This window comes from Lynx canadensis, chromosome B1, assembly GCF_007474595.2.
Source record: "Lynx canadensis isolate LIC74 chromosome B1, mLynCan4.pri.v2, whole genome shotgun sequence".
Taxonomy (NCBI): Eukaryota; Metazoa; Chordata; class Mammalia; order Carnivora; family Felidae; genus Lynx; species Lynx canadensis.
In genome coordinates, this window is record NC_044306.2 from 167438862 (window position 1) to 167459829 (window position 20968).

At 33.3% G+C, this 20968-nt stretch overlaps 1 protein-coding gene across 1 annotated transcript in view; it reads left to right on the forward strand.

The window, feature by feature from the left end:
• GABRG1 (gamma-aminobutyric acid type A receptor subunit gamma1) overlaps positions 1-20036 on the forward strand; it is a 67419-nt gene extending 47383 nt beyond the window's left edge. The window contains exons 5-9 of the mRNA XM_030313939.1: positions 349-431; positions 3627-3764; positions 3887-4039; positions 8839-9050; positions 19549-20036. Of these exons, the coding sequence (XP_030169799.1) occupies positions 349-431; positions 3627-3764; positions 3887-4039; positions 8839-9050; positions 19549-19818 (856 nt within the window). The 3' untranslated portion in view covers positions 19819-20036. The remainder of the gene's footprint in view (positions 1-348; positions 432-3626; positions 3765-3886; positions 4040-8838; positions 9051-19548) is intronic.
• The last annotated feature ends 932 nt before the right edge of the window (positions 20037-20968 follow it).

A 20968-nucleotide genomic window follows, 5' to 3' on the forward strand; every position in this document is an offset into this window, starting at 1 on the left:
ACCATGTATACTCAGTTAATTGTGTGTGAGTGTGTGTGTGTGTGTGTGTGTGTGTGTGTGCAATGTGTTTTTGTGATCCTGAAGTATAAAGTTTTAACCGTAAGCAGATTTACTGAAATGTATATAGTGGTAGCTTAATTGGCTGGAAAGGAAAATGTTAGAATTTTCATACTCACTTATGAATGTTACAATATTAACATTTAAAACTTTGAAGTATTATAATTATTATTATTTTCTAATATATCACAGACTGCTGTTACAGGCCAAAATCATTCTTGAATATTAGACAAAGGATTTTTAATGTTTGAAATTATTTATTATTTAATATTTATTTTTTCATTTAAATAGATTGACAATTAATGCAGAATGTTATCTTCAGCTTCATAACTTTCCTATGGATGAACATTCCTGTCCGCTGGAATTTTCAAGCTGTAAGTGACAAAATGCATGATAAGTTCATAGAGTTTTAGCCTCAGACCTGTTTATTTAAAAATGTAAAATAAAGTGAGATAAATGCAATTTATATAATTTTCTGAGGTGGGGATTATATTCTTCTCTCAGATAAAATAATTACAAATGACATATTTGTTTCTGGCTTTTGAATTAAAAAGTGACAATGAATGCATAGTAAATGTATATTTTATTATTTCATTCCTTACAAATTTTGATTTTATCCCAGTACCTTTTCCTATTTTGATTAAATAAAGTAGTCCTGAAGATAGTGTTCAAATGTTTTAATACTCCCATGAATAAAATGTTGATTCAAATTTTATTCGTCTCCCTGAGGCAAGATTTAACTTTATTACATTGGATTTTAAAATATGTTTCAAAGGTTGGTTTGGTGAATAATATTTACTACATGAATACTAAATCTTTGAGACTTTAATGAGTTGGAAAAGCCAAGGTAGAAATAAGTTTATTTTATTTGAAAGAAATATTGAAATACAGAGAAATGATTAGAACTAAGTAATTTTGATATAAAAATATTTTATTTCAAGAAAATAATTGTTACCTTTCTATATGAATATCAATTCTATTTCATAATTACTGACATATTTACATATATATCTTATAAAAGGTTTTTCTAGACAATATATAAATGAGTAAGTCTTAAAAACATGTAAAATGATTTTAAGAAATATAATTGCCTATACCCACAAATTGTCTAGTGCTATTTTCCTTCTATTGAAATTTGACTTCTTTGTATATTACATACTAAAATCTATTCACACTACATTTTATGTATTCACAAGTATTATCCTGCTTCTTCACTCACAAAAATCCCCAAATATCTCTTGTTGCTGTTATTGAATTTTCTTGACTTTTCTTAATGATTTGTGTCATATTAAAATATCCTTTTAAAGTTATAATCTATCTCACTGTTTTGATTTTCTAACATTAACTTCTTAATGAATAAAATGGCCAAATCATACCAAAGACTTGATGAATACAACATTCAAAGAATAGTTGATATGAAAATATTTGAAAATGTAGCAATTATTGTACTTGCCTCTGGATACCATGACTACATCTTTGGTGTGATATCTCTTTGACTATGATTTGGAAATTAATTGTTGGAAATTAATACTCTATCCTTGTGAATTCAATTGGTTATCACCTACATAAACATAATGATCACAGCTAACTTTTTTCAGGTATTCCATATCGATCCAGTAGAGAATTAAGTTTTCTACTCCTAATGTTTTACAACAAATATATTCAAAATATTTCAATATATCCCCATTTCAATAGTAAATATCATGAAATTTAGAGTAATTAAGTAATGAGCTCACTGTTTTTATTTCTACCCACACTCCTATGTACTATATTGCATCAACAATGATAATTAAAAAAAATAGAGATTATGGAAAAGCAAGATGGTTAGAGCCTATCGAACAAGACAGAACGCGGAAAAAGAAAAGAGAAAACAGATTTTTAAAACAAGTTAGTGGAGAGATGACAGCTATTTTATCATGGCTGATGAAGAGATCCTGGTACAAAATGATATAATGTTCTGGAAATTTTTAAGGTTGATAGTGGATTCTGTTCTTATAATATGGTAGACCAACTCTTCTGTTGAAAACAATTTAAAACTTATATTATTAAAAACATTCTCAAAAACATGTGAGTAATCACCAGGAAAGAATTGAAGCAATAAAAATGAAACCAGAAAATTGAGCTTTGAATTTGACAGATTTGTGGATTAGAGATCTATTAGAACATAATTTGTACATACAGCTGGGTTACAAAGGCTGGGAGCTTAGGGTAACATGAATAACCTCCCCTTCCCCCATATACACTCTCTCTCTCTCTCTCTCTCTCTTTCTCTTTCTCTCTCTCTCTCTCACACACACACACACACACACACACACACATACACACACACAACCACTAAAGTCTAAAAGAACAGTTGCCTCTGCAATCAGCATACTAGGGGTGAAATAACTCCTTGAGAGGATATAATTGCAGACCCACCCTCACATGAATTTTCAGCCTGAATTTCCTTCACTCGATTACTTTAAAAAGCCCTTGTGGATTTTCCTGACCTGTGTCAGACACAAAAATTTTTTGAAAGAATGCACCTCCATGTTAGGCAACTACATTTCAACACAAGTAACTAACAAAAATCTAGTATTCAGAGTATGTAGATAACAGACTAAAAAAAGGGAGTGGGAAGAAAATCCAATAAAAGAACAGGTAATAGAACAAGCAGTTCTCCAAAGTAGAAACCCAAGAATCTAATAAACATATGAAAAAATTACTAAGTTTCATTCATAATAAGGAAAATGTGAAATAAAATATACTTAGAGACCAGTAAAAATAGGCTGTCCCATCAAGTTAAATGAGACTGTGGATCCACGTGTATTTTCACACACTGGCTGGTGAGAGAATATATGGTATGCTCTCTATGAATAGAAGATTGGCACTGTTTCATAAAGTGGAAATTCTATGCCATCCATGACCTAGCTCTTCCATACATAGATATATGTCCCAGAGAAATTTTGTGTATATGTATTTTGTGAGGCATGCATGGTAATGGTACAAACAACACTGTTAGTAATAGTCAACAAGAAACATTATAAGCATCTACAATAGCAAAATGGATAAGTAAATTTCAGTACATCTTTACAATGGAAGAAATTTACTAAAGCTACGTACATTGGCATCGATGACTACTACAAATATCACATCAAAAGAAGTAAAATATAAAGTAATGCATCTAGTATGGCACCAATCAAGTGGAGTTGAAAAAGAAACTAAAATAAGCTATATGTTTCAGAAATGCATATCAGAACATCTATTTTCTGATTTCAGAAATCAGGTTAGTGGTTACATTTAATTGGGTGAGGGACTACTACATTGGGATGGGGACATGAATTTCCCTAAGAAACCAGCATGATTCTGTTTTTTGATTTAAGTGGAGTGGCATGGATTATCATTATTGGATCATTATATGGTTATTTTTAAACTATACACATATATTTTATGCTGTATTTTCTATATTTGACATATCCTATCATACAAAAATGAATTTCAAAGAACTTGTCTTTGAATAATGGTATTGCAACAGTAACAGATTTGGATCTTGCTAAACTCTATATGTTTATTTTAATTTTTGTATCTAGATGGGTACCCTAAAAATGAAATTGAGTATAAGTGGAAAAAACCTTCTGTAGAAGTGGCTGATCCTAAATACTGGAGATTATATCAGTTTGCATTTGTAGGGTTACGGAACTCAACTGAAATTTCTCACACCATCTCTGGTAAGGAAACACCAATCAGTGAATGATGCTAGCATCAAACGGCTTTGTATTTAAATCTATTGGTTCAAACCTATGCTTTTATGTATTTTAATAGCAAAAATAAAACTTTTTTTTTCTTCTAGGGGATTATATTATTATGACAATTTTTTTTGACCTGAGCAGACGAATGGGATATTTCACTATTCAGACCTACATTCCGTGTATTCTGACAGTTGTTCTTTCTTGGGTGTCTTTTTGGATCAATAAAGATGCAGTACCTGCAAGAACATCACTTGGTATGATATGTAATATTATGCTATAGTATCATAGGACTGTTGAAATATTTCAATGTGAAAGAGTTTGTAGTTGAATATATTCGAATATCCCTCTACATTACAATCAAGCAAAAATTTAAAAAATACTCCAGTGCAATACAATGTTGAAAGGAATATATGAAAAATAAGTAGTAAATTGAATCACAAAGAATTTAATTTCAGAAAATTTTATATTTTTTCCTGCTCATGGAGTTCAAGGGAAGCGTAAATACTCAGCAAGAATTAATAAGCAAAAACCATGCATAATTCCTGAATCTTCATTTGGTCAGTATTTTCAATCACTTTTCATCAAGATTTTTATTCTTTTGCTGAATCATTGATAGCCAGCATTTATTGACTGATGTGTGTTTAGAAGGCTTTGGAATCTCCTGCTCTTACAATGGTGCTAATCAACAGCCAACTTTTCTAAAGGGCAAGTCGCTGAAAGGGACAAAAACTGCCAGGCTTCTGTCATCTATAAAATGTGTAATTAGTCTATGAATATTTTGAGAGTTGCCTGTACAATAACACTGATTAAAAGGGCAATTTGTGATTCATACTTGATAAAATAGACCTTTGGTTTCTTTCTTTAGCAGTCAATTGCAATAATCAAAATCATATAAGAAAATATGCCTAATTACTATACATTTGTTTAAAAGAAAATAACATCCATTTATGTATTGATATACAAAGATATCTTATTGATCAATTTCATTCCCAAGATCAGTGCAAAACATGATCATACTACTGAAAATTGTGTCTTAAAAAATATAAAGTTGGGATAGTCTATTTTCAACAAAGGAGGTTTTCATGTGGTTTCTATGATAGCTGGTGAATAACTACATTTAATAAATACAGTAAAATGCAAATCACACAAAAGTGGCAAGATAAAGCCTGAGGCACCCAGCTCTGTATTTGAAAATTCAGTGCCTTTGAGAGTCTAAAGAGAGGTGTAGATATAGCCAGTGAATAAAATGTACTCATACCTGAGTTTCGTTTCCCTATTTAAACTAATATTATAATTTCAAATTATTTTATGTCCTAAAGTAAGTAAAGTATTTCAGATTCTTTGTATGCTACCATGAGTTGTTTTAAGAAAATTGGAATGGGTTGTTTCTATTCTACTATTATATTTGTATAAAGCCAAAAAACATGCCATAGTTTCAGAAAGGGTATAGCCAATTGTGGAATTGTGTTGTTATGTGAATTCATAGTTTTAAGTTTTAGCATATCAACTATGAAGCCATAGCCAGATCTATCTTGAAGAATATCTGTTATAATTGTGGGCCCTATGTGTGTGGAGGACCAAGATTTTTCTTAAAACGAGTGTAGGTACATACATACATACATACGCACATAATTGAAGGACAATTTCCTGAGTTTATTTATGTCACATTTATCAAATGTTTTTTTTTTTTTATGAAACAGGCAGTGTTTTGGGGGCTTTAGTGTTAACAGTGAACAGTAGTTATAAAATCCTCATGTTTATGGCATTTATGTTTTAGTGGGGTATGCAGGTAATGTACAAATATAAAAACCATATAATATCAGTGAGTAATAAAGGTTATGAAGAGAAAGCAAAATAAATATAAGAGTATGTCAGGGGATGTGCATAAATATGCTGTTTGCTATTTTGTGTTATGGAGTCAAGCCAGACTGGTTTGAGGAGGGAGCAGAGACCCAGTCAAGTGTGGGAGTTAACCTGGTGGATATCTGGTAGAACGATAATCCAGGCAGGGAGAACCACCAGGTCCTAAAGTGGGATCTTCTTTGCCATGCCATGCTTGAAGGCCCGAAAAAAAAAAAAAAAAAAAAGCAACAATGGCTAGACTGACTGAGAGGTGGTAGAAAATGAAATTGGAGACATGCCGGTCATTAGATCATATTTTTAACAGGTCATTTTACAGACTTTGGATTTTATTCTCAATGTGACGTGGAAGACTTGTAGGATTTTGAGCAAGGGAAACCAAGGAGGCAATATCAATGAATCTGCTTAATAACCCAAATATTTTTTATTATTATGGATTCAAAGATATTTTATAGGAAATCCACTATCTTATTTTCATGTGAAAGACTGTGATATTAATTACTAAATTAAAGACATACATATCTGAAAGCTAAGTCCTGTAGCTTTCATTGATTTATGAATAGAAATGTAATAGTACTTTAGTAAAGTGGAATTTAATGCAGTCACTGATATTGAAATCAAAGCACACATTGTCTTTAAATTTTTTTTGAGTCAATTGGGATAAAAGTATGGAAGCCAGGAATACATTTGGAAATCTATCGTTTTCTCAGTGTGGCAATGTTGTGATTTGATAAGTTACCAGAAAAAAAAGGTGTAAGGTGAGGAAGAGGAAAGACTTGTTTATTCGTGGTAATTGTTGAGCACTTCCTGCATGCCTAGCCTTAATAAATAGTTTTGGTTTAAAAATCATTGCAGCAAAATTGTCAGGAATAATAGGGTAAAAAAGAAATCTGTTATCATATTTGGATATTTTAACATTCTTTCTCACTCATGGTAGAACAATTACGTGGGAGAAAGATCAATGAAGATGTAAAAAATCTGAATGAAATTATCAACTACTTGACCTGATTAATATTCATAGAAGACTATCCCTAACTACAAAACATACCATACTTTCAAGTGCATATGGAAGTAAATTAAGAATTAATATACATAATATAGATAATAGTGGCCTTATCCATTTGGAAATTTTAAAATGACCTTTTAGATAATCCTTGGGTCAAAATGGAAATTAGAAAATATTTCAAACTAAATTTTAATAAGAATTTAACACATAAATATCTGTAGATGTAACTAAAGAATTGCTCAGAAAGGAAGTTATAGTTTTACAATGCTAATGTTAGAAAGGAAGATATAAAATCAATATTCTAAGTATCTACTTTAAGAACTAATAAATAAAATAAATACCTCATGTGTAAATTCATTATAAGTAGTAAGATATTACTGTGCCAGTTTTTTAGATGAAAGGCATAGAGACGTTAAGAAACTTCCTTAAGGTCACAGAACTAAAGGAAGAGTCAGAATTTGGGGCCATGTCTGGTGGACATAGAATGAGAATTGTAGCAGTTTAGGTAAGAAGAGATATGGTATGTGCAGCTGTGAGTTAAGGGTGCCAAGATGAGCTGTGGTAAGAACCACAAGAAAGCCATAACTAAAACCAAACAGATACTCCCAGAGATACATACACAGTGCTGGGGCCCAGGGTGACATCCCAATTTTATAGGCTGAATTCTTCAAAATATGAAGATTTTCTCTGTGCTTTTTAGGTATTCCATTGACATAATCTTGCTCCTATTCTTTACTTAAACTTGAGATTAAAAAATAACTTTAATTCAAGTTATTGTATAAGAAAACACTGTACTAGTTTGGATTAATTTTAATTGTTTGTGACAGAAAACCGCAAATCTCTATTGCTTAAATTAGGTGGAAGAGGATTTGTTTCTCATGTGAGAAGCCCAGAGGTAGGTAGTGGAAGGGCAAATGCAGTGTGAGGGGCTCAGTCTCCTTCTAGTTTTTTGCTGTGTTGTGGATGATTTTAATTCTCATGATTATCTAATGTTCTAAGATGGCTGCTGGTGCTCTAGCCATTGTATTCCTGCAGAAAGCTCTGAGGAAGAAGGAAAGATGGGTATTTCCTATCTCTTTAATGCCATCTTTTATTTTTATTGAAATACAATTGACATTATATTAGTTCTAGAAGTACAACATAATGATTCAATATTTGTGTATATTGCAGATCGATTACCGCTGTAGGTCTGGTTAACATCCATCATTATACAGTTACAAAATGTATCTTCTTGTGACGAAAATTTTTTTTAAGTTTATTTATTTTGAGAGAGAGAGAGAGAAAGAGAGAGAGCAGAGGAGGAGCAGAGAGGAGGGAAAGAATCCTCTAAGTAGGCTCCAAGGTGTCAGCATGGCCAGACCTCACAAATCGTGAGCTGAAATCGAACGTGAGTTGCTTAACTGACTGAGCCATCCAGGGGCCCCTGTGATGAGAACTTTTAAGATCTACTCTCAGCAACTTTTAAATATACAACACAGTATTATTAACTATAATCACCATGCTTTATATTACATCTCCATGACTTACTTTATACCTGGAAATTTGACATTTTAGACTCCCTTTTTGCATTTTTAATGCCGTCCATTGGCCATTGTTTACACCCTTGACTTACTTCTCCTCAGCTGTGTCCACACATGACTGAGAAAAGGGGGCAAAGAAGTTCTTCCAGGCAGCCACATGCCAGCTAAAACTTGGAGAATTTATTGCTGTGGAGGAATGGAAGAATGAGTACAGGGAGTCAGATATCTGCAGTCCACAAATTTAGATGAGGAAAACTCATACAAGACACATGGGTCTCCTGGATGGCTCAGTCAGCTAAGCATCTGACTCTTGATTTCTGCTCATCGTAATCTCATGGTTCCTGAGATCAAGTCCCACGTTGCGTTCTGCACTGACAGCACAAAGCCCACTTGGGATTCTCTCTCTTTTTCTCTCTCTCTGTCCCTCTCTCACTCACTGTCTCACTACAAAATAAATAAATAAGCTTAAAAAGAAAAATAAAATTCATACACAAAGAGCACATTGAACATAATGTAGCTATGGTTACCAGTAATTTTTTGTGTAAATCAGGAGTAATCATATCCTTTTGTTTCCATTGTTTGTGACCGCTTACAGCATTGCCAAATCAGATGGAAGAACTAAAATAGTCTGTTACTTTTTATCTCCTATTTTCCCCTCCCTCCGCAGGTATCACCACAGTCCTGACTATGACAACTCTGAGCACAATCGCCAGGAAGTCATTACCTAAGGTTTCTTATGTGACTGCGATGGACCTCTTTGTTTCTGTTTGTTTCATTTTTGTTTTTGCAGCCTTAATGGAATATGGCACCTTGCATTATTTTACCAGCAACAAAAAAGGAAAGACTACTAGAGACAGAAAGCAAAAAAATAAGAGCTCGGTATGTTATAAAAATCTGTATTTTATAAACATCAACTTATTATAATAGAGATGGTGTTCTGAATACTCATGTTATACTTGCTTAGACAAATATGGATTCTTGAAGTACCCAACAAAAGATAAATAACATTAAGATGACACCGGAGTACCTAACATGGCCTACCAGGAGAGGTATATTGATAGTGCCCCTTAGAAAAGACTCTAAATCCCCTTGTAAAGGGTGGTTTCTTACATTGTGGATTTTCCCCAACTGGTAGATTTTTTGTACCCCCCAAATTATTTAAGATCTCTCTTTGATGCTACTTTTGTGTTAGGATTTTCACTTCTAACAAAAGGTGGCCCACAAAATTACTTGATTTTTAGAGATAAAGAACCCTCTTTAATATTAGTATTCAGCTGTGTTTGAAAGTCATAGCTATGAAGTGTTTTTGATTCGCCTATATTTGTGCTCTCTTACTCCCCCTTCCCTATCATGTATCTACCCCAACATACATCACATCAAATTGATATATTAGAAGTGGCTCTATTAATTTCAATATACTTAAGTATTGGATGACCAAATATAATCTATTATAATGGCAATTGTAACAACCTTCAAGTAATATCCAGCACTTACTGAGTATGCCAGGTATTTTATGTGCATGATTTCATTTATGTTCCTATGAGGACAAGTTCAGCGATTTGCAGAAGGACAGACAGCCTTAGGAACTGAAGAATCCAAGACTCAAACCTAGGTGTTTTTTGGTGCCAGAGCTGAAGCTTGTAATCACTCCTTGGTGTTTCCTGTTCTTATAGGAAATCCTCTTTTGCTGATTCCAGGAAATGTTTTTTTTTTTTTTTTCAAAGTGGATTTGTTCCCAAATACCTACATTAACGAGAACAGCTATCCTGAATGGCAAGCTTGTAAGCCTACCATAGAGCATATATAATAAGTCACGGAGTTTTCTATATTATCTCCTAACTTAGCAAGTTCTAGGATTCAATGCTTTTCTCCCCTCCTCCCATTTTTCATTAATTTCTTTATCAAACTTTGACATCATTTTCAATTGTATTTTACTTTTCATATTATACTCCAAGGACCAAACCCTATGTGTATTTGCTTTCAGTTTCCCGCAATATTCCAAGAAAGTGGAGCACATTGATGGCAGTACACATTTGATAACCTACATTGCAGAATTAGTCTGTGACTTTCTCAATTTGACTTATTTTAGCTTACCCATAGGACATAATATAACCCCTGAATGGATAAACCATCAGGGAGCCATAATGTCAATGTTAATATCCATTTGCTAAATTTTTAGGTAAAGAAAAATGCAGGTTTTCTACCATTTTCCTTTAATCAAAGCCAAGCATCCTCTCTGGATTTTCCATTTCATCATTTACTCATCCATAGCTATGTTCAATGACTACTTTGAAAATTTTACTTCTGGAAATTGAATAAAAGGCAGGAAATCTATAATCTCACATAGATTCTCTAATTTCATTATAAAATATACAATGTAGCGACTCTTATTATATTATCAAAGACACTCAACCAAAAAGTGGCTACTCTACGACTATAGCGAATCAGTTTGGCTATCACATTCACTCAGTAAACTTAACCATTGGAGTGCAAATTTTAAAATTATGATTTTTTAAAATAATTCATTCACCAAATATTTGTTAGGGACACCCATATCCTAGGCAAAGTTCTAGAATGTAAGGGAAAAAAATCTATACATTGGGTATTTAAAATTTAGCATCAGGCCCAGGAGGCAAAATAATAAACATGAAAAAATAAGGAATAAAAATTAAATAAGAGCTTTGAAGCACTAAATTTCAAACATTAAAAGTTAAATTGATATATATTGTTGACTACCTAGGTACAAAAAATATTTTTATTAGAGCTATCCAGAATAAAGTTCTGTAGTCTCTCCTTTCTGTTCAGTTATGTGATTTATGAGCTCTTTTAATAGTAAATGACATTTTGATTGAAAAACCAGGATCAGTAATCAAATCTGACTGCCTGCTTGGTTTTGTGTTCAACCATATGGTCTTGCTAATTGAGTAAATCAGATTGCACTTTCATGAAGAATAAACAGCTTTGCTTGTTGTCTCGAGTGCTCTACTTAATGGTTTTGTGGAGTCTGTTCTTTCTTCTGCCAGCCAGGACAAAAAATTGCATAACCTAGACCCAGAAGTCTTGAAAAATCTTGGCTTTACACCTTTTCAAATGTTTCTGTTGTTGTTGTTGTTGTTGTTGTTGTTGTTACTGTTCTCATCTTCCTGTTTTTCTTTTCCTTCCTCTTGCTCTTCCTCCTCCTCCCCTCTCCCTCCTCCTCCTTCTCCCACTTCTCCTCCTTCTCCTTCCCCTTCTCTCTCTCTTCCTTCCATACCCCCACTTTCTTTCATAAACTCAAAATTCTGAGTAGTTTAAAACATAGCATTTTTCCCTTTTTGTTCTCTGAATGACTTACAGGAACAGTCAAGTCAGAACCAAAGACCTCGACTAGAGTCACTGAAAGATCAACATGTCTATTATTAAGCAAAACCAAAATCCCCTTCTTGAGGTCTCTTTGCTTAACTGAGAATCTCAGATTATTTCAATTTATTTAAAAAAGCGATAATATTTGAATACAATAGATTTTTAGCTCCAATGACCCTCTTAAAAAACAAATTAATAAAAATACTTTTTACCTTACTCTCCATGTGATATATTAGGCCTTTTCTCTATTTCCCTTCCTTTTTCTGTTCTCTCTTTCTCTCTCCCCCTCTCTCTCTCACTCTCTGTGTCTCCCCCTTTACCTCCCATCTTCCTTCCTTTCTTCCGCCCCCTGCTTCCATCTTTCCATATCTATTTCTTTCCTCTTTATTTTTTTTTATTGTGAATATCATTGACATTTTAATTTGGCCCATATTTCCATCTCATATAATACATATTATTGTGTTTTTACTCATACTCATTAAGAACATGCTTCAGGTGTGTTTATGTCAACATCTGTTTTTTGTTTTTTTTTTAATCTAAGTTAAGAGTGTTGTGGCATGGAATCCAGACTCTACGAAACAGGTAAAGGTCATAGAAATACAATTGTGGTAAGCCATTCATTATTAACTAAAGAGTAGTTCGTGTTGAAACTAGAATATTCATCTCATAGATGATTAGAAATCTCAGAAAACCATGTTATACCTATATCAGGGGCCTGGTATACCCATCTGAGGAGAGACTTACTTATTTGTAATCTCTTAATTTGGTTAAAGTATGCAATCATGGAAATGTATTTCACCGATCATGGACAAGGCACTTTGGAGAGAAAAAACAATAGAATGTGTTCTTTGCTTTCATAGATCTTAAATGCAGTTATGGAAAAATATAATATACATGTAAACATAAGATAAAGTATAATACAAATTAAAAATAAAAATAAAGATAATAAGAGAATTAGCTCAGAAGACTGGGTTCAAATACTTTTTCAGAAACAGTGTTTTCTATAGTAAATATATATTAGCATATTTTAAAGGAAATGTTCATATTGAAATAGAGACAAGTACCATGAAGCCTGACCTATGTGGTTTATCCCTCGCATTGAGGAAATCCAGAAACACCAGGTGATGTGGTCTGTGAAACACTGACTTCAGCACACAGTGCTGAGAGGAGGTTATGTTAATGTGAGTCACGATGGAGTGGGTGGTTTCCTTTCATTTCAGGTGTAAATAACTCACTCAGAAAGTTGTAAAGTAATGTTTTCAAAGGGGATTTGACAGAGAAAAATTCATAGGAAGTGTGATGTCATCGAATTCGTTCTTTCAAGAGTAAGTTACAAAGTTCAGGAGAACAAATTAGGAAGAATATTTAAGATAGAGAAAGAACCATGTGAGCCAAGATGAGTCTTATGTGAGAATAAGATATAGATAGACTTATGAGACTTATGAGAATAAGATATAGGTAGACTGATATATGTTCCAAGCTGTATTGTCCAGTGCAGTAGCCATTGGCCATATATCGCTAGGTTGATTTAAATTGATTAAAATTAACCCAAATTTAAAATTCAGTATCTTAGTATCATTAGTCATATTTCAAGTGCTCAATAGCTGCATCTGACTAGTGAGTACCATGTTGAACAGTGCAGACACAGGACATTTTTGTCATCATAGAAAATTGTACTGGACAGTGCTGGTCTAGAAAATAGGAATCTTAGGAAAGAAAATAACCTAGGTTGAGGATAGAAAAGTGGTATATGGCCAAGTTGTGGAAAGTCTCCAGTACCAAGCTAAAGAATTTATATTTTGTACTGTCAGGACTGTTAAGCCATGAATGTTTTTAGGCAAGATGGCATATTTGTATCTATGTTTCTGAAAGACGATTAGAGGTAGCCTGGAATATACACTTGAATGACAAACAAGGCAGGGAGATAAATTTGGAAACTACTGCAATAGTTCAAGAAGTAATATATCACAGAGAGCAGGACCCAGGATATTAGAGTGAAGATAATGTGTGGGAAAGTTTTTGTTTGTTTTGCCCATAATCCCCACCCCTCAGCTCCTTCTCTTCAAATAAATGATCTTATTTTCAGTTAGTACATATCTATATAAATAAACATTCATCTACCTTTGAGAATACTGAGATAAAAGCCATATAAATACGCAGTTTCACAAATTATAAATCGTTCCCTTAATGGCATTTGGCAAAGCCTCTAGGAGAGATCATTTGATATTGATGAGATGTGAAATACAAGGTTATTTAAATAACTGTAAGGTGTCAGTAGGTGTGGGATGTTGTCAACAGACGGCATAGCCATTTAATATCAGCTGTGACAATGGTCATATAAAGATCCTCGGGAGGTATATAAATACCAACAACAGTAGCTTTTTGTTTTTTTAACTTTGATTTCCAAATAACACTCATATTTCTCTACCTACTTAAACCATCATAGATTATTATAGCTGAAAGGGACCAGATTAGTCACAAGTGAAAAAAAATCTCATTGAAAAAATTAATTTTAGGAGTGCCTGGGTGGCTCAGTCAATTAAACATGGAACTCTTGATTTCGGCTCAGGTCATCATCTCACTGTCCATGGGATGGAGCGCCATGCTGTCAGCACAGAGCCTGCTTGGGATTCTCTCTCTCCCTTTCTCTCTGCCCCTTACCCACTCGTGCGTGCATATGCTCTTTCTCTCTCTCTCTCAAAAAATAAACTTAAAGGGGCGCCTGGGTGGCGCAGTCGGTTAAGCGTCCGACTTCAGCCAGGTCACGATCTCGCGGTCCGTGAGTTCGAGCCCCGCGTCGGGCTCTGGGCTGATGGCTCAGAGCCTGGAGCCTGTTTCCGGTTCTGTGTCTCCCTCTCTCTCTGCCCCTCCCCCATTCATGCTCTGTCTCTCTCTGTCCCAAAAATAAATAAACGTTGAAAAAAAAATTTTTTTTTAAATAAATAAACTTAAAAAATTAAGTTTAATAATAGGTGCACAGTTGAACAAATCAAAAAGTATAAAATGTACAAGTGAAGAATAAAATTCTGTACCGTGAACACTTGCTCCTAGTCTTTAGAATTAACCACATTTTATCATTTTGCTCTTACTTTCCTCTGATGATTATTATTTCCATTATATATCCGATTCTTAAGGTACCAAGTTTATTAAAGTTGTGACTCTTTGGTATAAAAGAAAAATATAGCTTTCCCACCATCTCCATCTTATGCTTTCCTTTAATATTTTATCTTCCCTTTAATAACTATTGTTGACTACTTCTCAAATTTCAAATAATACACTTAAATATCTACCTTTTAATTCATTATCACTAATTATAATGCCAATCTGATTATTATTTTGGATAGTAAATCTTTCTCTTTCTGACCTGAAAATTTTCATCTCATCTCTTTTTCCATGGTGTTAAAATTTCTGAGGGCCAGTACACTCTCTGTTTTTTTACCTCATTTATTTCATTACTTAATATTCCCATCTTCTATTTCTGAGAATTTCCTTGATTCTTTATTTCAATTATTTTCTGTTTTCTCCTAAATTCCTCGTAGAATTCTTATTAGATACATGTAGGCCTCCTAGGTTAATTATCCATGTGTTGCAGATACTCTTTTTTTAATCCTATTTTTTACTATCCTATTTGTTATTGATACATTCTTTGTATATTTTGGGCAACTTCCTTCCTTAAGATTTTATTTCACAATGTTTTAGATTTTTTTTTTCCTGAATTTACAATGTTTTCCTTAATTTCCGAGAGCTTTTATTTTCTAACTGGTCTCTATCCTGTTTTCCTTAAATGGATACAACTTATCTCTTTAAGTATTTCTGAGTGAACTAATGCAAAAGATTAATATTCTCTTATGTTTCCTGAATTATTAGAATCAGTAATTCTAGCTGTTCATCTCCATGTTTTTCTTTTGTAGTGTTAGTATCTTGAAAGTTCACCTTGGAAGTTCTTGGCGATTTTTCTCCAATAGGCCCTGCAAGCTTGGCATGTCATTCTTGAATTTCCAAGTGTCAGATTTCACTTCCGTGGTGGGGGTGGGGATGGGGACCACGACATCTTAGTGCTTCCAAACATGCACACATACACTCTAAATGATGATGAGGGTTTTACTAGGACATTCCAATACCAACTTCAGGAGCCCTAATCCTCCCTGGAGTGGCATGAGATGATCTGATGGTCGAAGTTTCAAGGTTCTAAACGTGAGCAGACATCAACCTGTGTGCATCTCTACTTTCTACATGCATGGATGAGTGATGGTTCAGACCGCAGTAGCTATTCCGGAGATGGGCATTTCACAAAGGCCATGTTTTCCATCCTGTTTTATCATTCCCATTCTTCCTGCTTTAGAGGAAGCATCTCTGAAGCTTTGATGGGAAGAACAGCTCTTCCCCTCATGCTTCCATTTCCTGAGCCTCTTCCAAAATGTGGCTTCCTTTGGTCCACTTCGCTTGTTGGCTTGTTTTCACCTGTTCTTTGTCTTTCAGGAACAGCACAAACTCTGACATGCTGATTGGCCACTCAGCATCACTAAGATCCATCTCATGTCTGTTGTTAACACTGATGTGGATTTTTGTAGGTTTTGAAATGGATTTTATAAAAGTACGGTGTCTTGAGAAAACCTGTGCTCAGGCTGGCATTCTCGCATGTAAAGTTTTAAATGGGAAATTAAGGACAGTAATATTAGTCAGTGTTTCATAATATTGATAACATGACCTAATAATATTTCATATTCACATTATTGATATTTAATAACATTAATGATGTTAGTGTATGATACAAATAATAATATATAAGCATACATAAATATAATTTGTACATAAATGTTTTATTTACTACTTAATAATATTTATTTGACATTAATGTGTCTTGATGCTTGAAATATATTTTGTATACCTATCTCCTTTATTAATATCTACATAGTGTAGTCCTTAATATATAACCAGACATACATATCTTTAATAATGAGACCGTGATCAATTTATTGTAATGTTAAGTTCAGCTATATTCTTAGTGACGTTTTCAAATAACAATATAATGGTATACTCTCAAAACTATATTATTTAAAGTAAAAAAAAGACTTTGATTATGTAGTTTATTTTTATATCACTTAACCTGATTTTTTAAATTTTTTCAATGCTTGCTATTTTGGGGGGGGACAGGACCTTTACTTGAGAAATTATAAGATGGGTAATAAAGTTGCATTTCAGATAAATGAGGATTGGAATGTGCATATTCTACTGATTAATTTTTTAGTGGTTTCCAGGTCACAATCTGTGTGTCAAAATATTTTATTTTATTGCTACTGTGTCAGCTCTTGGGATATTTTTCTCAGCACATATAAAATATATTTCTGTTCACATCCATCATTCATTAAAGTGTAGCTTCTTTCGGTTTATGGACTTGTGGTGTTTTGAGGGACAGCAGGAAACTGGAAAATTGTCCATTTAAAGTGTCACTGCAATAGAAGCTGTCCATGATTTTGAACACTACAGATTAGTCCATTTTTAAAATTAACCACTCGCAGTTTTTCTCCACCTTTGTGCACTTTAATGTTTAATCATCCCCTCATACACAACTGATATCTTCTAACAAACACACCGTCTTCCTATTTATGGCAGTGCTGAGGGATGTTTGGAATGTATTTTGTGCCATATAACCTTGAAATTGCCTATTAACAAAGTTGTATTTAGTTTTTTTAACGTATTTATTTATTTATTTTGAGAGACAGAGCGTGGGCAGGGGAAGGGCAGAGAGAGAGGGAGACACAGAATCCAAAGCAGGCTCCAGACTCCAGGCTGTCAGAACAGAGCCTGACGCAGGGCTCGAACTCCCGAACTGCCCCGGTGCCCCAAACAAACTTGTATTTTAATCAGTTTCCACTCTGATTAGCACTTGAACATATGTTATTTAAGTACTAAGTGACAAAGAAATGAATACCGACTTGCCTCATTTTGTATATAATTTTAGTGCTCCATTAAAGTTTCAGAGTCTTAGTCAAGTATCCCCAAGTGTCAACCTGAAAAGATATGTCATTAACATTTAATAATATACTGCTTCTGCTTTTTGTGATACATCCAGGCAAGTGGAGTCATGAATTGATTTGTGTTTAGGGCATTGCTCCTTATCTTTAGGCTGCACATTTTGTTTCTAATATTATGACTTGTGTGATGCATTTATCTTTTTAAAATATCACTCTATGTAATTATTTGCTACTTTTTACATCTACTGAATTTTAACATTTAGTAGTTTGGTTTCTATGTTTCTGGTGAAATAAAATGGATTTTAGTGTAGGTCCAAATTTTTTTTAAATTCTCTTTTGTTTAATTTTTAAAATCTTTTCCATACAATATTTAATATTCAAGGCTTTGAGATTTGTCTCTTTCAAAATGCGGGATGAAAAAATGTAAACATTTTCATTAGGAAGAATTTAGGATCAGGTTAAAATAATTTTTGTGATCTCAGCATTATATTTAGTGTTTAGGTAATAAAATCAATGATTCTTACAAGTTGTAGGATTCACATTTTAAGATAGTCCCTAAATATGGAGCAGTTCTGAAGGAAGAGTTATGAAAACTGGAATCTTCATTAATATTTTAATTGCTGTTTTATTCAAGGGTTCGTTAATTTTTTTCCAGTAACATTAAAAAATTTTTTTGACATTTATTTATTATTGAGAGACAGAGAGAGAAAGAGCATGAGCAGGGGAGGGGCAGAGAGAGGGGGAGACACAGAATCCAAAGCAGGGTCTAGGCTCTGAGCTGTCAGCACAGAGCCTCTTGGGGGCTCAAACTCACAAACCAGGAGACCATGACCTGAGCCAAAGTCAGAAGCTCAACTGACTGAGCCATCCAGGTGCCCTTCCAGTAACATTTTTTATAAGGTCCATGTTGTTGTTGTTACTGTTATTGTTGCTTAGCATGTCTTTTATACCAAATTGTGATATGTCTCCCACAGGCATCAACACTAGCAATGGCAGTAAGATTACCTATTGGCAGCTGAATACTTGTATGTTTCATATTTTGCTTTGTGCTTTATGCACATCATCTCATTTAATCACCAAATGGGTCTGTGTATTACTGTGACTTTTGTACAGTAGAAGACACGGAGACAGAAGGAAGAGCACTAACAATTCCTGTTCGAGGTGACATAACTCTGCTGGGCAGAAATGGAATTGTTGACCAGACCTATCTGACTCCAACGTGATTGCTTTAATGTCTCACAGTATCCTGGACTTGCTTTATTTTAAAATATTAAAATTTTTTTAATTATATAAGTATTATTCAGAACCTGGTATCATAAAAAATTAATTTGATATTGGTCCCACATGATCCTGATAAAAGTAGCTGCTATAAGTGGGCAAGATGGAGCACTTATCATTTAAATAAGTCATGTAATATACTCATCACAGCCATCACAAAAATCAGGTGCTGATATAATTCCAACTATGAGGTTAGCTATATTGGTAGAATGTACCAAATTTTGGACACAGTTGTTCTCAAAAACCTGAGTTTTTAACTCCTGCATGTTGTCTCTTCCAAATATGATGCCTTGCGCTTATCCTCTACTACAGACCCTGTCCGTGTCTTTTTTTATTCATTCACAGTTCTTCAAAGCTTTTCTGCATTATCAAAATTCCATCTTTGCTATTTGCTCTCATTATCACCAAAATAAATAAATTATGTAATATAATAGTAGCAAACAGACACTTAGAGAATTATAAATGTTTTAGTGTAAAATATATATTTTTGTTTTAGAATTAGATTCATGGTTAACAATATTTCGGTGGGCCAGTTTTCTAAAGGTATACAATATATTGCACATTTGAGCGTTTTTTTCCCTGAAAGGTCTTTGGAATGTATAATAATATTAAGTTATGTGTTACAAAGTAAATTATAACCTAAAAACGCATTAGGATTGAACACCTCTCCGATTTCTAAAAACTAAGATTATTTTTATTGCAGAGTTTGCCTTGAGGAGCCAAACTGATCTTTCTTTATGAGATTTTTTTTTTCTGAAAAACTCATTTATTATTTTACTCAGATGTCCCCTGGACTCCATCCTGGATCCACTCTGATTCCAATGAATAGCATTTCTCTGCCACATGGAGAAGAGGATTATGGGTACCAGTGTTTGGAGGGCAAAGATTGTGCCAGTTTCTTCTGCTGCTTTGAAGACTGCAGAACAGGATCATGGAGGGAAGGAAGGATACACATACGCATTGCCAAAATTGACTCCTATTCTCGAATATTTTTCCCAACAGCTTTTGCCCTATTCAATTTGGTTTATTGGGTTGGCTACCTTTATTTATAAATTCTGTTCACTAGGCAAAAATCATAAGAAGTTTAACTAAATCCGATAAAATCTACTGCACTTCAGTAACAGGAAGTTTTAAATTTAAAATGCAGAAAACCAATGTAAAATTAAAACTATTAAAATGTAAAACTATTGAACCATTCTATGGCTTCAAAGGTAAATAAAGTAGCAGCTTTCATATTAATTTACTTAAATGTATGTAAAATAGATTAGTTGCAAAATTCAGTATATAAAATACTATTATATATTTTTACTTTAATCTTATTTATTTTACTTATATCCCATTAGGATTTTGAATTTGTTAAGTTCTGTGATTCATATTTTAAAGATGGATTACTTTAATTATTTTAATAATATTATATTTAAATATAATCTGTCCCTTTTTGTAATGGGAGCATAATCTCATGCCTAATGTTTATATAGTAATTTTTTGCTTGGAAAATATTGTTATTTTGATTTTTCTCTTACTTTTTATTTGTATGCCCTGTTTGCAATAGAGCTAGTGAAAACCATGATTTCCTGGCATTTCTATCCAGATGTTTTACTCCCAAGAACAAATTAAATTAGAAGAAAAGGCCAGTTTTTACCTTATTATAAGACCAGTTTTTAATCTGTACTTTAGTCAAGTCCATTTCCTGACACAATATTAAATAGAACTCTAGTTACATTTAGTTTTGGTGATTTACCAACTAGGATGGAAACCACCAAGGTCATTTCTTTTAAATACAAGGGGAAAATAAAATGTTATACTTATCATTTTATTCTCTGCCTCACAGCATTTATGAAGTATGAAGAAGTTAACACTGAAATGTTTGGATCTACCAAGACTGAAATTAAATACAGAAAGAATTGATTTTTTTCTTTATGCTCTACAAAAGCATTGCATTCTCTAAATTAACAAAACGTTGAAGAATAGTGCTTGTATATACTTATTGTGGATAAAGAATTATTATGTAACAAAGTGAATAACAGTTCATATTGAGGATATGGGCTTAAATATGTATCATTAATAATTGCCGGACTAAAAACATTCTAGAAATATAGTTTTAGGTGCGTGTCATATATTGTCTTTTCCAGCTCCTACGTTTGGCTCCTGTCAGTTTTACATCTTTGTTATAAATTGTTATGATGTTCTCTTTTTTAAAAA